General features: G+C 34.0%; 1 protein-coding gene across 2 annotated transcripts in view; it reads left to right on the top strand.

The window, feature by feature from the left end:
• Positions 1-14,578, top strand: part of LOC125669484 (galactoside alpha-(1,2)-fucosyltransferase 2-like) — a 77,589-nt gene extending 63,011 nt beyond the window's left edge. Inside the window, exons 3-4 of one of the 2 annotated variants that reach the window (XM_048904012.2) lie at positions 5,381-5,425; positions 12,704-14,578. In XM_048904012.2, coding sequence (XP_048759969.2) covers positions 5,404-5,425; positions 12,704-13,677 — 996 coding nt within the window. In that variant the 5' untranslated portion in view covers positions 5,381-5,403 and the 3' untranslated portion in view covers positions 13,678-14,578. Of the gene's footprint in view, positions 1-4,437; positions 5,426-12,703 lie in introns of those variants that run through there. The other variant, XM_056163283.1, reaches the window with a different exon arrangement.
• Positions 14,579-15,042: the final 464 nt, after the last annotated feature.

Genomic DNA, 15,042 nt, shown 5'->3' with positions numbered 1-15,042 from the left:
ATCATATGTCGTACAATGTATAAATGACTAGATATTCATAAATCAGAGAAAGCATGGTACTATCGTAGTGTCTCTACAAACGTGACCTGTACACGTAATGAAAAGTTATTCCCAAGGCATTTGGGGTAGCCATATAAACAACATGGGGGTATTTTAATTATACAGCAACCTGATAGGCGATATAATTCTTAATTATTAATTAATTAATCTGTATAAAGAAAAATATGGGCCACTTTCTAACCACTCCTCACGGACATCTACACTCTCCATAGTCAATATTGTCGTTGGGTTGGTTGTACTCTGCGTTAAAAACACGATTGTATCCTGCGTAGGAATGGTTGTATCCAAATGACGTTTGGTCACGATGAATATGAGAAGTCTTGGCGACAAATTGCACGTTCATATATACAACTTCCTGTAATATATAATAGTTGACTTGACATTTTTACATTGTACTTGTCACAACCCGGAACTATCAAAGTCTGCTAACTTTAAAACAGCTGGTAATGCGCCCGAGGGGTGGTTTGTTGGTGTTTTTTCCCGGTTTTTGTTCCTGGTAGAAATAAGACACAACATGCATACGAATCAAACCCGAAATGTCACGAAAAATTATACATTATTGAGAAAGTTGCGTTTGTCTCTGTGTATATGTTGCGGCGGATCCATGAACAAAATAGGCACCATTAAGACTCAAAAGTTTTCCTTTTGAAAACGTTTTCTGTTCTTGTTTATTTGGGAAGGGATTAACAAACTTGTTAGACTTTGGTTTAGGGTCACATATTACACGTGTATAACATTTCTAGGATAAAATTGGAAGCCTATGGTATATAACCGCTTTGCTAGCAGGAAACCCAGAAACCCGAAAATTAGGTTTGTTTTGTGAGGAGAGTAGCATTATCAGACACTATTGCATATCGAATTTGGAGACATGTTTGTTTGACTTAAAAATTGTTTATTGACAATTTATTATCGGCGGCCAGGATAATATGTTATATGTTATGGTTTTAGAGAGACGGCGTGATTAAGTACTGGGCTTCATTATAGAATAATACATGTAATATTATATCTGCACGTAAAAATAATGTAACAATAACAGGAGGCAGACCCATTGTTGCTACAAGCCTGATGATTGTTTTTGTGCTCATTTGAGTAATTGAAGTGCAAGAAGAGGTACAAGTTGATGTACACAAAATCTAATTTCAAAAGATTGAAACACACGCGAAAAAAATATTTTAACTAAAATGTTACACTAGAGATACCAATTCAAGATAATTAACATGCGTTATTTATTGGCACCTAGTGTACATTTAGCAACAAGTAGTTTTGTTCAGTGTGAAACGATAAATTGATAATGTACATGTATGCGTTTGGGGGGGGGGGGGGGGGGGTTGTGAGTGTGTGTATTGGTTGTCAACAATATTGATAAAAAATAATAATGAAGAATTGCTGATATACTAAGGACATCATGATTCTGATCTAAAGAAATCGAGGACGAGGTCATATTTACATACTTTATTACATCATGACCATACATTGCTTGCTAGAAAACTTCACAAGGGAAACATATAAATGTAATTAGTAAAATAATTGGTTCAATTATACCATTTTTAAGTCATTACACTTAATCTTAGAAAAATTTCTTAACTGGCAATTGATTGCAATCAAAAATTGTAAATCTTCTATTTATTCCTTATATAACTTGCTGCGCGCCCTCTGTAATCAGGGGGAAATTACTCGCATATCGTTATGAAAAATGTAGGTCATTATATTCCCTTGCGTAAAAATCATATATGGGTTGATTTTTGTGAGTTTTCGAACGATTCACTTGAAATGTAAGCTGAACTAAATTCAAACCGAAGCGCGACTGATTTCCCACATACTTTATGAAGGCTTGGACAGAAACACAAAAAAAAACACAAAAAAACTTTAAACTTAAACGCTATTGGTTGTTTATAAATTGAAATTTAATATGTTAAATTATTATTTATAAACAATGTATACCCTGTACATAACTTTGTCTACTTTTGTTCATCAGGTTTGTTTTTATGCAAAAAAAAAAGTATTCATTACATAATAGGTGCTGTTTAGGAACTGATAATTTAACATATTAAATTTCAATTTATAAATAACCAATAGAGTTTAAGTTTAGAGTTTATTTGGGTTCACATGAAAACCCCTAAATATAAAACTACATACATGGACATATCAATACCTCTTGTATAAAATACCAACACATATAAAACATAAATTGAAGTTTGGCGTTCTGGGGGCTACTGCATATCATCATTATTGAATTCCAAACAGGGGGATGAGGCCCGGTTGTTTGACCCACCCACCCCTTCTGGGATATCTATGAAGTATTTAGCGTATTTTTTCTCACAAATATTTAATTCTATTAGTAAAATCAATGCATTTTTTCATATAAAATGAAATTCCCCGAACCATGCACTAAAATGTTGACAAGCAGAAAAGGAAACTAAAGATATATCTTTTGCCCAGACTTCATATTCCTAATTAAAGGGAGGTGGGCTCCGTTGGTCCTTCAATTCATCAGTTTATTCAAGGTTCGATTTTTCACCATTCATTATTACTATCAAATGAGTACAGTGGGGGGCCAATCCGCCAATATATCTTATTTTACATTAAAAATAAAGGAAAATGAACGTTGTCAAAAAGTGGAGAAGCAGTACTCTGGGTGTATTTGCCTGGTACATAATTGGTATAAAAGGTGTATATTCTTGTGCGCGAATCTGTCGACCTTTGATATCATGAACATTCACATACCCAGATAAACTACACTGTAACAACACAATCGACAAACAATAATACTCTTAATTGTATAAGATATGCATATCACTAGTTATTCGAGAGGGAAGTTACAGAAGTTTCACCCCTTTCATTTTGAGAAAGAGAGAGAGAGAGAGAGAGAGAGAGAGAGAGAGAGAGAGAGGGGGGGGGGGGGCAAACGTCACATAAATTAAGTGGCTGCCGCCAGTTATAATTCATATGGCGGCCGCTAGATAAATGAAGTTGCGGCCACCAGATAGTGGCAGATGATAAGTGGCGGTTGCCAGTTAAATTAAGTGGCGGTCACCGGGTAAACTATGTGTCGGCTGCCATATGAATTAACTATCTCCACTTTACTATATCCAATGGTCATATTCGTAATTTTCTTTCCAATCGGGATCAGGATGTATCACTTGTTCAGAAACATCTCTATATAGAGAGCACGAGAAGATCGTGAACTGGACACAGGTATAATATCACTGGAGCATTATTTTTATACCCCCCGCAACAAGATACTGGAATCGGGTTGTCCGTCTGTCCGTCCGTCCGTCTGTAGACGCAATGGTTTCCGGGCTCTAAAGCATTATCCTTTCCACCTACAGTCACCATATCATATATATGGACTACCCATGGGATGAAGATTTTCCCTATCGATTTTGGGGTCAAAAGGTCAAAGATCAAGTGCACTGGACATCGAAGTAGCAATATGGTTTCCGGGCTCTAAAGCGTTATCCTTTCCACCTACAGTCACCATATCATACATATGGACTACCCTGGGATGAAGATGTTCCCTATCGATTTTGGGGTCAAAAGGTCTAACGTCAAGCGCACTGGACATTGAAGTAGCAATATGGTTTCCGGGCTCTAAAGCGTTATCCTTTCCACCTACAGTCACCATATCATACATATGGACTACCCATGGGATGAAGATGTTCCCTATCGATTTTGGGGTCAAAGGGTCAAAGGTCACGTGAACTGGACATCGAAGTAGCAATATGGTTTCCATTTAAATTCTTTAACGGCTTTTTTCATCGCATGGAACACCCTTTGGGAGATTGGGGTAAGAAGGGGGTATTCTTAGTGAGCATTGCTCACAGTACCTCTTGTTATTGAGTATATTGAAAATTTGTCAAGAAACTAACCTTAAAATTCCAATGGGTGACCATGCATTTCGATATAAGAAGAGTTTAGGAAGGTGTGTTTACATTGTAATGTATTGTGCGAGATTATGTCAGTGGATTATTTTTACTAGTATAATCAGACCATATCATTATTTGCCACGGGGAAATAAATATACCATCCTAGTGGCTCTCCCCACTTTTACTGCTTGGAACTTTTAAAGTAGAAATTTAATAGTCCGGACGGTATACATGTATATAGGCCTAATGGCATCGTAATACAACGTATTCAATTTTGAAATAAATGAATAATTCAAAGCATACATGCGTATGACTGTTTTGTATCTATAAATAAAATACATGTATATAGTGTAAATAAATGTAATGTAGTTTACATCATGTGTTACCTGCGTATTGTCAATTTCTAAATCGAGGCAAGCTACTTTTAAAATACGTTGATGCCGTAGAATCTTGAAAGTCAGAATTTCGCAAATTCTCTGGTGGCGATAATCATCGTACTTTCAGATACAACGTGTCATTAGGACGAATAATGTATGGGACACTGACATGTTCCATTCATTGTTAGGACGTTCTGTTCATACATACTACAGATTGCTCAGTTTACCTGTAGATAAATCACGGCTGGGATGACGGGGGATGCTTACTCCTCTTAAGCACGTAACCCCACGTCTAGTGTTTCAAGGGGCCCATTTTTGCTCTGTTCTCGATTTTGTATTCTTTATAAAATTTAAGATATCGAAAATTGTTCATTATCTTCACCTTTGTCAGTATGGTTACAATCCCATTCATATCCAAATCCGAAAGAATATTTCAAAATCTTTTACATACAACATCCAACAGTTAAATTATAAGTTTACATACAGCATCCCAAACAACATTTTGCATACATACGTTTAACATTACTTGGTGTATACTTTTCAAACACAATTATTCGTCTACTTCAGTTCAGTCAGAATTTCAACATTCTGTATGTCTTGTTCAATAGCAGTGGTATGAGTCCTTATTCGGTTGGTTCTTAATATATTTTTTAACGTCCCACTCGAGAAATTTTTCACTCATATGAAGACGTCACCATTGACGATGAAGGGCTGAAAAATTTAGGCCTATGCTGGGCGCTTACGGCCTTTGAACAGGGAGGGGTCTTTATCTTACCACACCTGCTGTGACAAGGGGCCTCGGTTTTTGCTGTCTTATTTGAAAGACCACCCCATTTAGTCGCCTTTCACGATAAGCAAGGGACCTATCCTAGCCCAGATCCGCACGGAGCCTTATTCGGAGTATTTCAATGATATATAGAATATGTTATTGTATACATTTCTCTGGTTATTAATAATTTAGTTTTTTTTAATCTAAAGCTCAAAATGTAAAAATTGTTCAAAGGGTTATCAAGAATTGAAAACGTTTTTATTTTTTTTTTTTAAACAGAATACTAATTTTGTGCATTTACATTGTAGATAAGGGTGTGATTTGGTCCGAAATGCGGAGGATTCGCTGGCAAAGTAAGGTTTCTCTAATTCTTATTAGATCAATAATTTGATATACGTTTTACTATTATGATATACAAATGTATAATTTTTATGCCCCCGAGATTGTCATTCTGTCTGAAACATTAACCTTGCTTATAACTTTTGAACAGTAAGTGATAGAGCTTTGATATTTCACATGAGTATTTCTTGTGACAAGACCTTTCCGTGGGTACCAACATTTTTGACCCCGTGACCTTGGAGTTTGACCTACTTTTTGAAAACTTTAACCTAGCTAATAACTTTTGAACAATAAGTGATAGAGCTTTGATATTTCACATGAGTATTCCTTGTGACAAGACCTTTCCGTTGGTATTAAACCTTTTGACCTTGACATTTAACTTACTTTTAATTTTTTTTTTACATTGGTCATAACTTCTAAATGGTAAATATTAGAGCTTTCATATTATACATGAGCATTTCTTTTGACAAGATCGTTCTACTGGTACCAAGATATTTGCCCTTGTGACCTTGGCCATCTTTGGAATTGGGCATTGTTGGGGGCATTTGTGTTTCACATACACATCTTGTTAAGTTTTAGAAATGGGAGATCTTTAGGAAATTAATTTCTATGGAACGCTACAACTGTCTTAAGGCTACAAAATACGCACCAAATTGTCATAACATACAATATTAGGTCTATTCTTTATATCATTAAGTCTATTCTTTATATCGTTAGGTCTATTCTTTATATCATTAAGTCTATTCTTTATATCTTTAAATCTACTTGATATGATATGTAGTGGAAACCCTATCCTATGATGTCAAATCAATGTATAACATTGTCGAATGCGCATAATATTCAGTCTATAATATTTCGTCTAAACTGTATTTCATTAAGTCACATTCATAAAGCAGTGGGTTCAGACGTTATGAGGTGATATCAAAACAACATGGCATACGTTTTTAAACAATGACATCAAAACCATATTATATTAAGTATATCCTTTATATCATTAAGTCCACTTGATATGGTATGCAGTGCAGTGAAGAAGCAATAATATGGGCCCAGTTGCACAAAAGATTATTAAGTTTAACTGATAGTTAACGTCTAGTTAACACTATATAGACATAAGACCTAATGACAATTTAACTGTTAGTTAAAGTTAACTAACCTCCGTGAAACTAGGTCATGGTGTCATAACAATGTATTATATAGTCGAAGTTCTGATGTATCATGTCAAAACTATATACCGTAAAGTTATATCCGTATAGCACATGGTTCAAATTAATCAATATGAAGTCAAAACGTGTCATTAGAAGGTAATTTTATTATAACAGTTTGATGTGACTACATGTTATAAAGTCACGTTTATGTGATACATTGAGAAAAAGTTAAAATATGTGAAGTTACTATGATATCTTCCTGTTGTGTTGAAATATTATTGCATCAAATCAACGTATGATAAGTCGTCATATATATGATGCTGTGTTCCGAAGATTTCTCTCTCAAAAGTGGATGTTTTGTATGAAATGAGTATTTTTGAAAATGCTTTAATCCGCCACATTTTGGGAAAACTTGGCTTTGGAGAATACTCTTACTAGAGGATTTTCTCCTGTGTGTTTATTATTAGCACAAGAAATGAAGTTTTGGGGAATTGATATGCATGCGTTTCATATGGTCTTCAAAGACCAAAACAAGATTTCTAGATTTAGTCCAAAGGAATTTATAGTTTTAGAAAACCTTTTAAAAGACAATTCAATATTAAAGAAATATCTACTTTCGATCTCTGAAAGCACAATCTATTGCAGAATAAGAAAGTTTGGAATGTCCGATAAAACTGACACTGAACTAGATAATCATGTGGATGCATCGAAAGTTTCTATATTGCGGAGAGAACATTTTAGGATAAAAAAAAACCCGGTATTAATATCCAATGTTGTCGTCTTAGACATTAAGTCTTCATACATGTGAATGAAACAGATATGAACGAAAGAAAAATGAGCAGATTAAAATTGCAGTCTATGATGTGAGAGGAACAATCTCATCTATGGCACGTAGATACATGTACCAAACATAAACTCATACGATGACATTTGATCATTTGGCCTTGCCCTGGAGTCAGAACCTCTACCCCGGTAATAATGATATCAAATTTACAATTTCTGTGCTACATGACTATGTGTTTCCATATATAGTTTTCCAAATGTCGCACATTTTTTAATGTTTAATTCTCCAGACTGTTCAGGATGATTAACTACAGCTTCAGTGAATAGATTCTCTGTATTTGTATACATATATTGTCACTTGGGGTTCACATTTCTCTGACCTGCAGTTTCTAGATGACCATGAACAGTTTAAAGTTAACTTGCTACAGCTTTTGGGTAATGTGAAGTAATTCACCCCCTCCCCCATTGACTAATTTCAGAAAGCCCACATTTCCCCCATCTTCGTTTTAAATATGTTTTTCTGCCAATGTCTTCTCATAGGATTTTTTCAACCTAATTTTTTCCTAGTCCTGTTTTATCACAAAAACACCATAGTCGTTTTGGACGCTCTTTTGTCCTGTCCACGCTAAACAGAAAATGCATAGAAATAAACTTTTTTTAGTTGCATGATTTTTCCTGTTTACTTGCTGAATATAATCACATGATATACACAATCATTCTCGTTTCCTTTCCCTTTAAAAGTTCTGGCAACATGTGATACATCAGGCTCTTTTTATAGCCCACTGACACTCTGATAAAGTTCTGCATGTTTACCATTTAGTTGTTTGTCTCTTATTTTACAATTTTTTATTGTATTTTTTACAGCCTTTCTTACTTTTGATATCCACCACATGAATGTCCTACATTCATGCACATATTACGAAGAAGCTCCAAAATTACATGTAGGATCAGAAAACAGCTATTTTAAACAATTCACAGTAAGCATCAATTCAATTGCACCAAATTCACTTCATAATATGACTAAACAGTGGCGTAGCTTCCATTGAGGCAACCGAGGCAGCTGCCTCGGTTAAAAAATACACCTTTTACGTTGTTAAAATGTCGATAGCTTCGGGGGCTGCGCCCCCCAGACTCTCTGCCTCGGTAATATTCGAACCCAAGCTACGCCTATGCTAAATATTTAGTCCAAAACATAAATGTTGGATATTAGAAACTTTTACAAGATTTCTGTAAAAAGTCGTTGACAGAGGTATAGACTATAGAGAATGCTTTTCTCGTAACCGTTTTGGTGCGAGAAATTCCGAATGCTCTAAAATCATTCGGAAAACAACGACATAATATATAAAACCTACATATTAACGGTGCATTACCTTGACAGTGTATTATAACGCAGCGTTATGTAATATACGAACGACGGAATGAAACCTAATTTGGACAATGTATTATAAATATTTCACAACACAATATTTAAAACAGTAAATAAAATAAAGAGACCACAAACCGGTATAAGAAAATTACTTAATTACACAGGGGCTAAGCCCGTTTTGGGCCCGAACTCTGTGATACCATAAATATAGAAAGGGGTCTAACTCTGACACAGATAAAAAAACTAACCACTCGCTTCAAATGCCTAAAAAATCTTAAACTAGGTAAGCTATGCGTAATTTGTCGGTTTCCTTGCATAGATTAATGTTTTAACTACTTGCATGCCAAATTTCAAGTCACTGGTTCTTAAAATAACAAAGATATACGTCATCGTTCTCTCGATTTCACTTGTTTATTTTTACTAGGACATTTACCGGTCCAGGTCACGGAGTCGTTTCTCGCCTATGACAGCAGCGAAATTCAGACTAGTATGGAAGATTTCGGACTTGTCAATTAAAATTTCACATCAATTATACGCTACTTACTTCCTCATATTTTAATAATGTTCTTCGTGTAGACGTTACACGACTTATTTTTCCTCAGCAGCATCAACTGTTGACAAGAGCTGCCATTTTAATGAAAACACTAAATACCCGAAATGTCTAAAACTTTATAGAAGGGGAAAATGGGTAATAATAATCTAAATGAAATAGAATAAACAAAACCAAAAATTAAAAAAGCCAAAATATAATGTTCAATTTGCTTCTCTAAGTGCAATATCACAAGAATAATGTTTTGATCAGTTTTAAGGTATTTGAAATTTTAAGTCTATCGGGTATTTAGTGCGTTCATGTCGAAATTCGAATTTCATGATATGCGCCATATACATTATGTACATACACTGTATATAGTGTATATATATTAACCTAAATATATTTCCAAGGTGTAATGTTGAAACTCAGAAGAAATCATTTTGTACTGGGAAGGAATAACTCTTAATTGCAGTCATTGAATTAGGTTGAATTTAACGATGGCTTGGTTATGGATTTTTCAAAGTAAAGGAAAATTATTAATACCAAATCGATTCTTAGTGCTAAAACGAAAGATAAATGCAGGGTAACTAAAGAAAATACCTATAGGGACAAACAATTTATCCGGAAAAAGTCACAATGGTATGTAAAGTTTCTTTTGTTATGTATCTCAATATGAGTGAAAAATTCTCGACGGGAGGTAAAACAAACAATCAATCTTTAGTTATATACATGTATATGAATTTTTCATCTTTTCATTTCGAACCTATAATCATTATCTTCAATGTTGAAATTAACCTTCAAAGTATGCATTTTGGTTTTGAAGTCCTTCAAGGCAGGCCTTTTGTTGTCGATATTTTGATAGATTACCTTTAAAGAACACTTTACAACAGTATTATAAGGACACCCCTGCCTTGAGGTAGAAATTCAAGAAAACCCGACAAAAAATTAGGGGTTCTGTTTTTTGAAGACCTAATTGTTCATGTTTACACAGGTTTTACTTGTGCGTAGAATAGCTGTCAGTTGCACCGTTGGCAGTATATGCTGTGATTATTTTTTTGCCAATCTCTACCCAGAGTTGTCGTTCCTTACACTCACTTAAACCTCTGTTAACGTCTCAAAATAAGCAATGTTATTTCACATGTAAATCCACGTTTTTTACGGCTAATAAAACTAAGAACTATTTTATAAAATATGGAAAAAATGTAGGACAAGCAACTATTTGTAGATTTTTTCCCATTACTATATATTCTTCATGTACCTATGTATAAAACTACCCAATATCCACGTTTCAACCCAAATCAATGCTTCTTGTATCAAAAAAAGACTTGACATCTGCTCAATATTTATTTATTTACGTATATTTTTGTAACTGAAGTCAAAACCATACTTTATTTGAGCATACGTGCCATTTTACAAAAATCTTGTAAAACCCTTGATACGTTGACAGAGATGCAAGTGAGAGCAAGGAACGACAACTCTGGGTAGAGATTGAATTTTTGCCATGGTTTGAATCCGCCTCACGCCACGTGCACACATTTTATTTCGCATGGTCAACACTTTTCATATCTTATCTAATCATGTACAGAAGCCCATTTAGGACCTATCAAATTATACTACTAATTTGAAATAACAAATTTCAGAATTCGTTATTTCGATTTTAATTCGTTATTTCAAACTTTAAAATTCGTTATAACGGATTGAATTCGTTGTAACGAATTTGTAAACTTTGTAATAACGATTTCAAAATTTGAAATAACGAATTAAATTTGAAATAACGAATTCTGAAATTCATTATATTAAATTGCCTAATTCGTTACAAGATTTTTTTTTTTTAAAAATGTACCGATGGAAAGGTGAAAATAACGAATTAATCTCATAACTTGTATAAGGAATACAAAATTAAGAGTTGGGCAAACACGGAACCCTGAATATACCAGAGGTGGGATTAGGTGCCTGATCTTGTGACATATTCCTCCAACTAAATTTTATTAACTACTCGTTTTAACAAATTGTATCAATTCCTTTTTACGATTTAAAATTTCGTGTTAATGAATTGAAAATCTATAATTTCAAACTATTCAATCTGTTCTTACTAATTCTGCAATTCGTTATCACGAATTATATACGAATTTGATATCAACTACCTCATAAATCGTTATGTCGAACTTGACAATTTGATATAACCATTTCTAAAATTCGTATTTTCAAATTCGTTGAAATAAATTGAAATTTTGTTTAAACAAATTCAACGAATTCGTTACAACAAATGTAATTCGTGAGAACGAATTTAAAGGTTTGAAAAAACAAATTAAATCCGTAATAACGAATCCTGGAATTCGTTATTTCAAATTCAAAAATATTTTTGATAGGTCCTAAATGGGCTTCCATACTAGACTGAAAATAATTAAGACAATTACTATTAAAATCATGACAATACAAACAATGCACTAGGCCTATTTAGATTATAATTGTGCATACGGGTATTAAAAATTTGATTCAAATTTTTTTTATTCCCCCTAAGAATTGATGTTAGTAAAATCTAAGCATTATTCCTTACAACATCCATACATGTTAAAGATGTACAATGCAATATGTCAGATTTCTAGGTTAACAATTATAAACGAGAGGGTGATCTAAGTTTTTATAACGTGCGTCTAATCACTTTGTAATTGTATTACAATAAAATACGTTCTAACGTTCAACCCGAGACGTACATAACATTTATTTGTTAAATATGTCTCTGGTTTTACCCAATAACTTATTAAACGAGTCGCTTCTAGCAACAACAACACAAAAAAAAAAAAGAAAAAAAAAAAGAGGCCCTTATCTTATCCAATAGTGTTTTTCAAAAACGTCATAATGAAAAAACGTAACGTCATTTTTTGCATACTTGTAAAGAAAAAGGTCATGATTACCAATCACGAGTTGGTTGTCATCTTTGATTGACTGCAATATTTTAACGACAATCAACATTGCTCTAATATTTTGAGAGATGTTCTCTAGAGTTCACACTTTAGCACTAATATACTTAAGGGCTCTTTTTGCTATGAACGACAACCATACTTGTTTCTATGAACCCCGCAATAGTGATATAAAACTGTAATGTTTCTCAGTAATTCTTTGATGTCTTTATATCACCTTTGCTAGACTTGGAAACATGTAAGCAATTCTGATTTAGACATTTTGGTATATAATCATTTCACTATCACATGTTTATTGAATTTACTTCCATAATATGCTACACGATTTAATACCATGAATCCTATGGAACAATAATTAAACCATTTATATTTATCAATATAATTTATCATATACATATTTTATATAAGATATTACACTTGGGGTTACAAATATAAAATAAAATTGTTGTCGTTCATGCTGAATCCATCTGACACTCAAGTATCATTGGATTACAATGTAAGCGCAGCGTACAAGGGTTCTTAATGGCATTATTTTCTTATTTCAGACTTGTTTCTACTAACCGCAATCGGATTGCTGTTTGTGTTTATGGCATGGCACATCTATATCCCCAAGAGGAGTTCAGTGGTTACTAGCCGATCCCGTGTTGTGAGGAATGTAGAGTTTAGTTACAACAAGAATATTGCGTGTGTAAATTTCAAAGGACGACTAGGAAATCTTATGATTGAATACGTCTTTTTATACACAATAGCAAAGATCAAAAAGCTATATCCAATTGTTCCGGAAAACTCGGAATTATTTCAAGTATTCGACATTCAGAGAACGACACTTTCAGCGATAAAGAAACCTGCAACTGCGTGTTCCAGTTTGCCAAAACTTTCAGAAAGATGGGGACTATCTTATGATGAGAATCTGCTAAAAGTGCCGCCTTCTAAGAGTGTGCAATTTGATGGTTATTTTCAGTCATGGAAATACTGGATAAAATACGAAGAGGAAATTCGGGATATACTTACGTTTAAAGAAGCAATAAGAAAAAAAGCATACGTACAAATGAGAGAGATATTGAATAAAATGAAGTTCAATGTAGACAAGGATAATGTTATAGTCAGCATACATATTCGAAGGGGTGATTATGCAACGGAAGGACATTATAAGTACGGAAAGCTCACACCGAATGAATCCTATTATATGAATGCCATGGGATATTTCAAAAAGAAACATAAGACTGTTCTCTTTGTTGTTGGTTCTAACGACATGGATTGGTCAAAAAAAGCCCTAGCCTCAGAAAACAACGTTTACTACTCAACAGAGAATTCAGCTGCTGAAGACATGGCAATGCTATCTCTGGCTAATCATACTATCATGTCTGTTGGTACGTTTGGCTGGTGGATTGGATGGATGGCGCGTGGAACTTCGATATATTATAAAAATATTTTCAGACCCGGATCAGGATTCGCTAAAGAGTTCCGAAATAATTCCATTGATGACTTCATATACCCTGGATGGATTCCAATGGAATGAATAGAAAACATGGGAAGTAAAGCGAAGGGGAAACTTATCATTTATTTACACCACTTTTTTTCTCGTTAGTAGAGTATGATCCACTGGGTGTAGTCCAATTCATTGAGTAAGGTTGAGAAACTTAAATTACTTGAAGCTAGAATAGTTAATGGGTTTATATTGTTATCATCAAGATATTCTGTTATTGTAGAAGACTGAAAACAATACATAAAGTAAACCGCAATTTAACTCCTGCTTATCTGTCGGCTGAATTTCCAACTCTTGATCTCACTCATCAAATGACGTGACAAGAAATACTCCAGATTATAGAACGTTAAAGTGTAGGCTATATGTATGAAATTTGTTTGTTTCAACTGACACACGCGAATATTCGTTAGCTCTGATGATAAGACGATATGAAAATTTGTCTACATTTTTGAACTGCGTTCATGACATCACCCTTCTTCCTATTTTTCACATATAAAGCTTTGTTTGGATCATCCTGATGTTTGTTTAGGGGTGATCCGGATTAACCATAACTCGACCTGTCGCAGTAACGGAGTGGTGAAGGCGTTCACTTCGTATTCACAGGTTCTACTTCTGATCCCAGCGCCCTGAATCATTTAACATAGTGAATGTTACTCCGCTAAGAGTCCGACATTTTATGTAGAAGTGAACGTCGTGGGTCTTTCGGATATAAAATATAAAAAAAAAACTTTCGCCTTTTGCACGGTAACGAATCTTCATTGCTACAGCATTGAGCGCCATGCATATATGTCAAAATTAGTAGTTAGTGACGTCTCTATATTGTAGCACGTGACCTAAAGCTAGTAACGTCTCTATATTGTAGCACCTGACCTAAAGTTAGTAACGTCTCTATATTGTAGCACGTGACCTAAAGTTACATGTAGTAACTTCTCTATATTGTAACACGTGACCTAAAGTTAGTAACGTCTCTATATTGTAGCACGTGACCTAAAGTTAGTAACGTCTCTATATTGTAGCACGTGACCTAAAGTTAGTAACGTCTCTATATTGTAGCACGTGACCTAAAGTTAGTAACGTCTCTATATTGTAGCACGTGACCTAAAGTTAGTAACGTCTCTATATTGTAGCACCTGACCTAATGTTTATAAGTATGGAAACCATTAAGCATCATTATTCTAATGTTAAATTTTTATATGTTTACTAATATAGAAACAACTACATGTGTTATACTTATATAAACATCTAAGAATATAATTCGGGTTTTCTATCGTGTATAACTATATGTTTATTAGTATTTAAACATTTACATATTAAGTATCGTAGCATATTAATATTATAGGATTAAACATTCTTTTTGAAGAATTTATCGATGTGTAAACTCCAGACATTTTACTCACA

The sequence above is a fragment of the Ostrea edulis genome, chromosome 4 (genome assembly GCF_947568905.1).
Source record: "Ostrea edulis chromosome 4, xbOstEdul1.1, whole genome shotgun sequence".
NCBI classification, from domain to species: Eukaryota; Metazoa; Mollusca; class Bivalvia; order Ostreida; family Ostreidae; genus Ostrea; species Ostrea edulis.
This window is presented reverse-complemented; position numbering and strand designations above follow the sequence as displayed.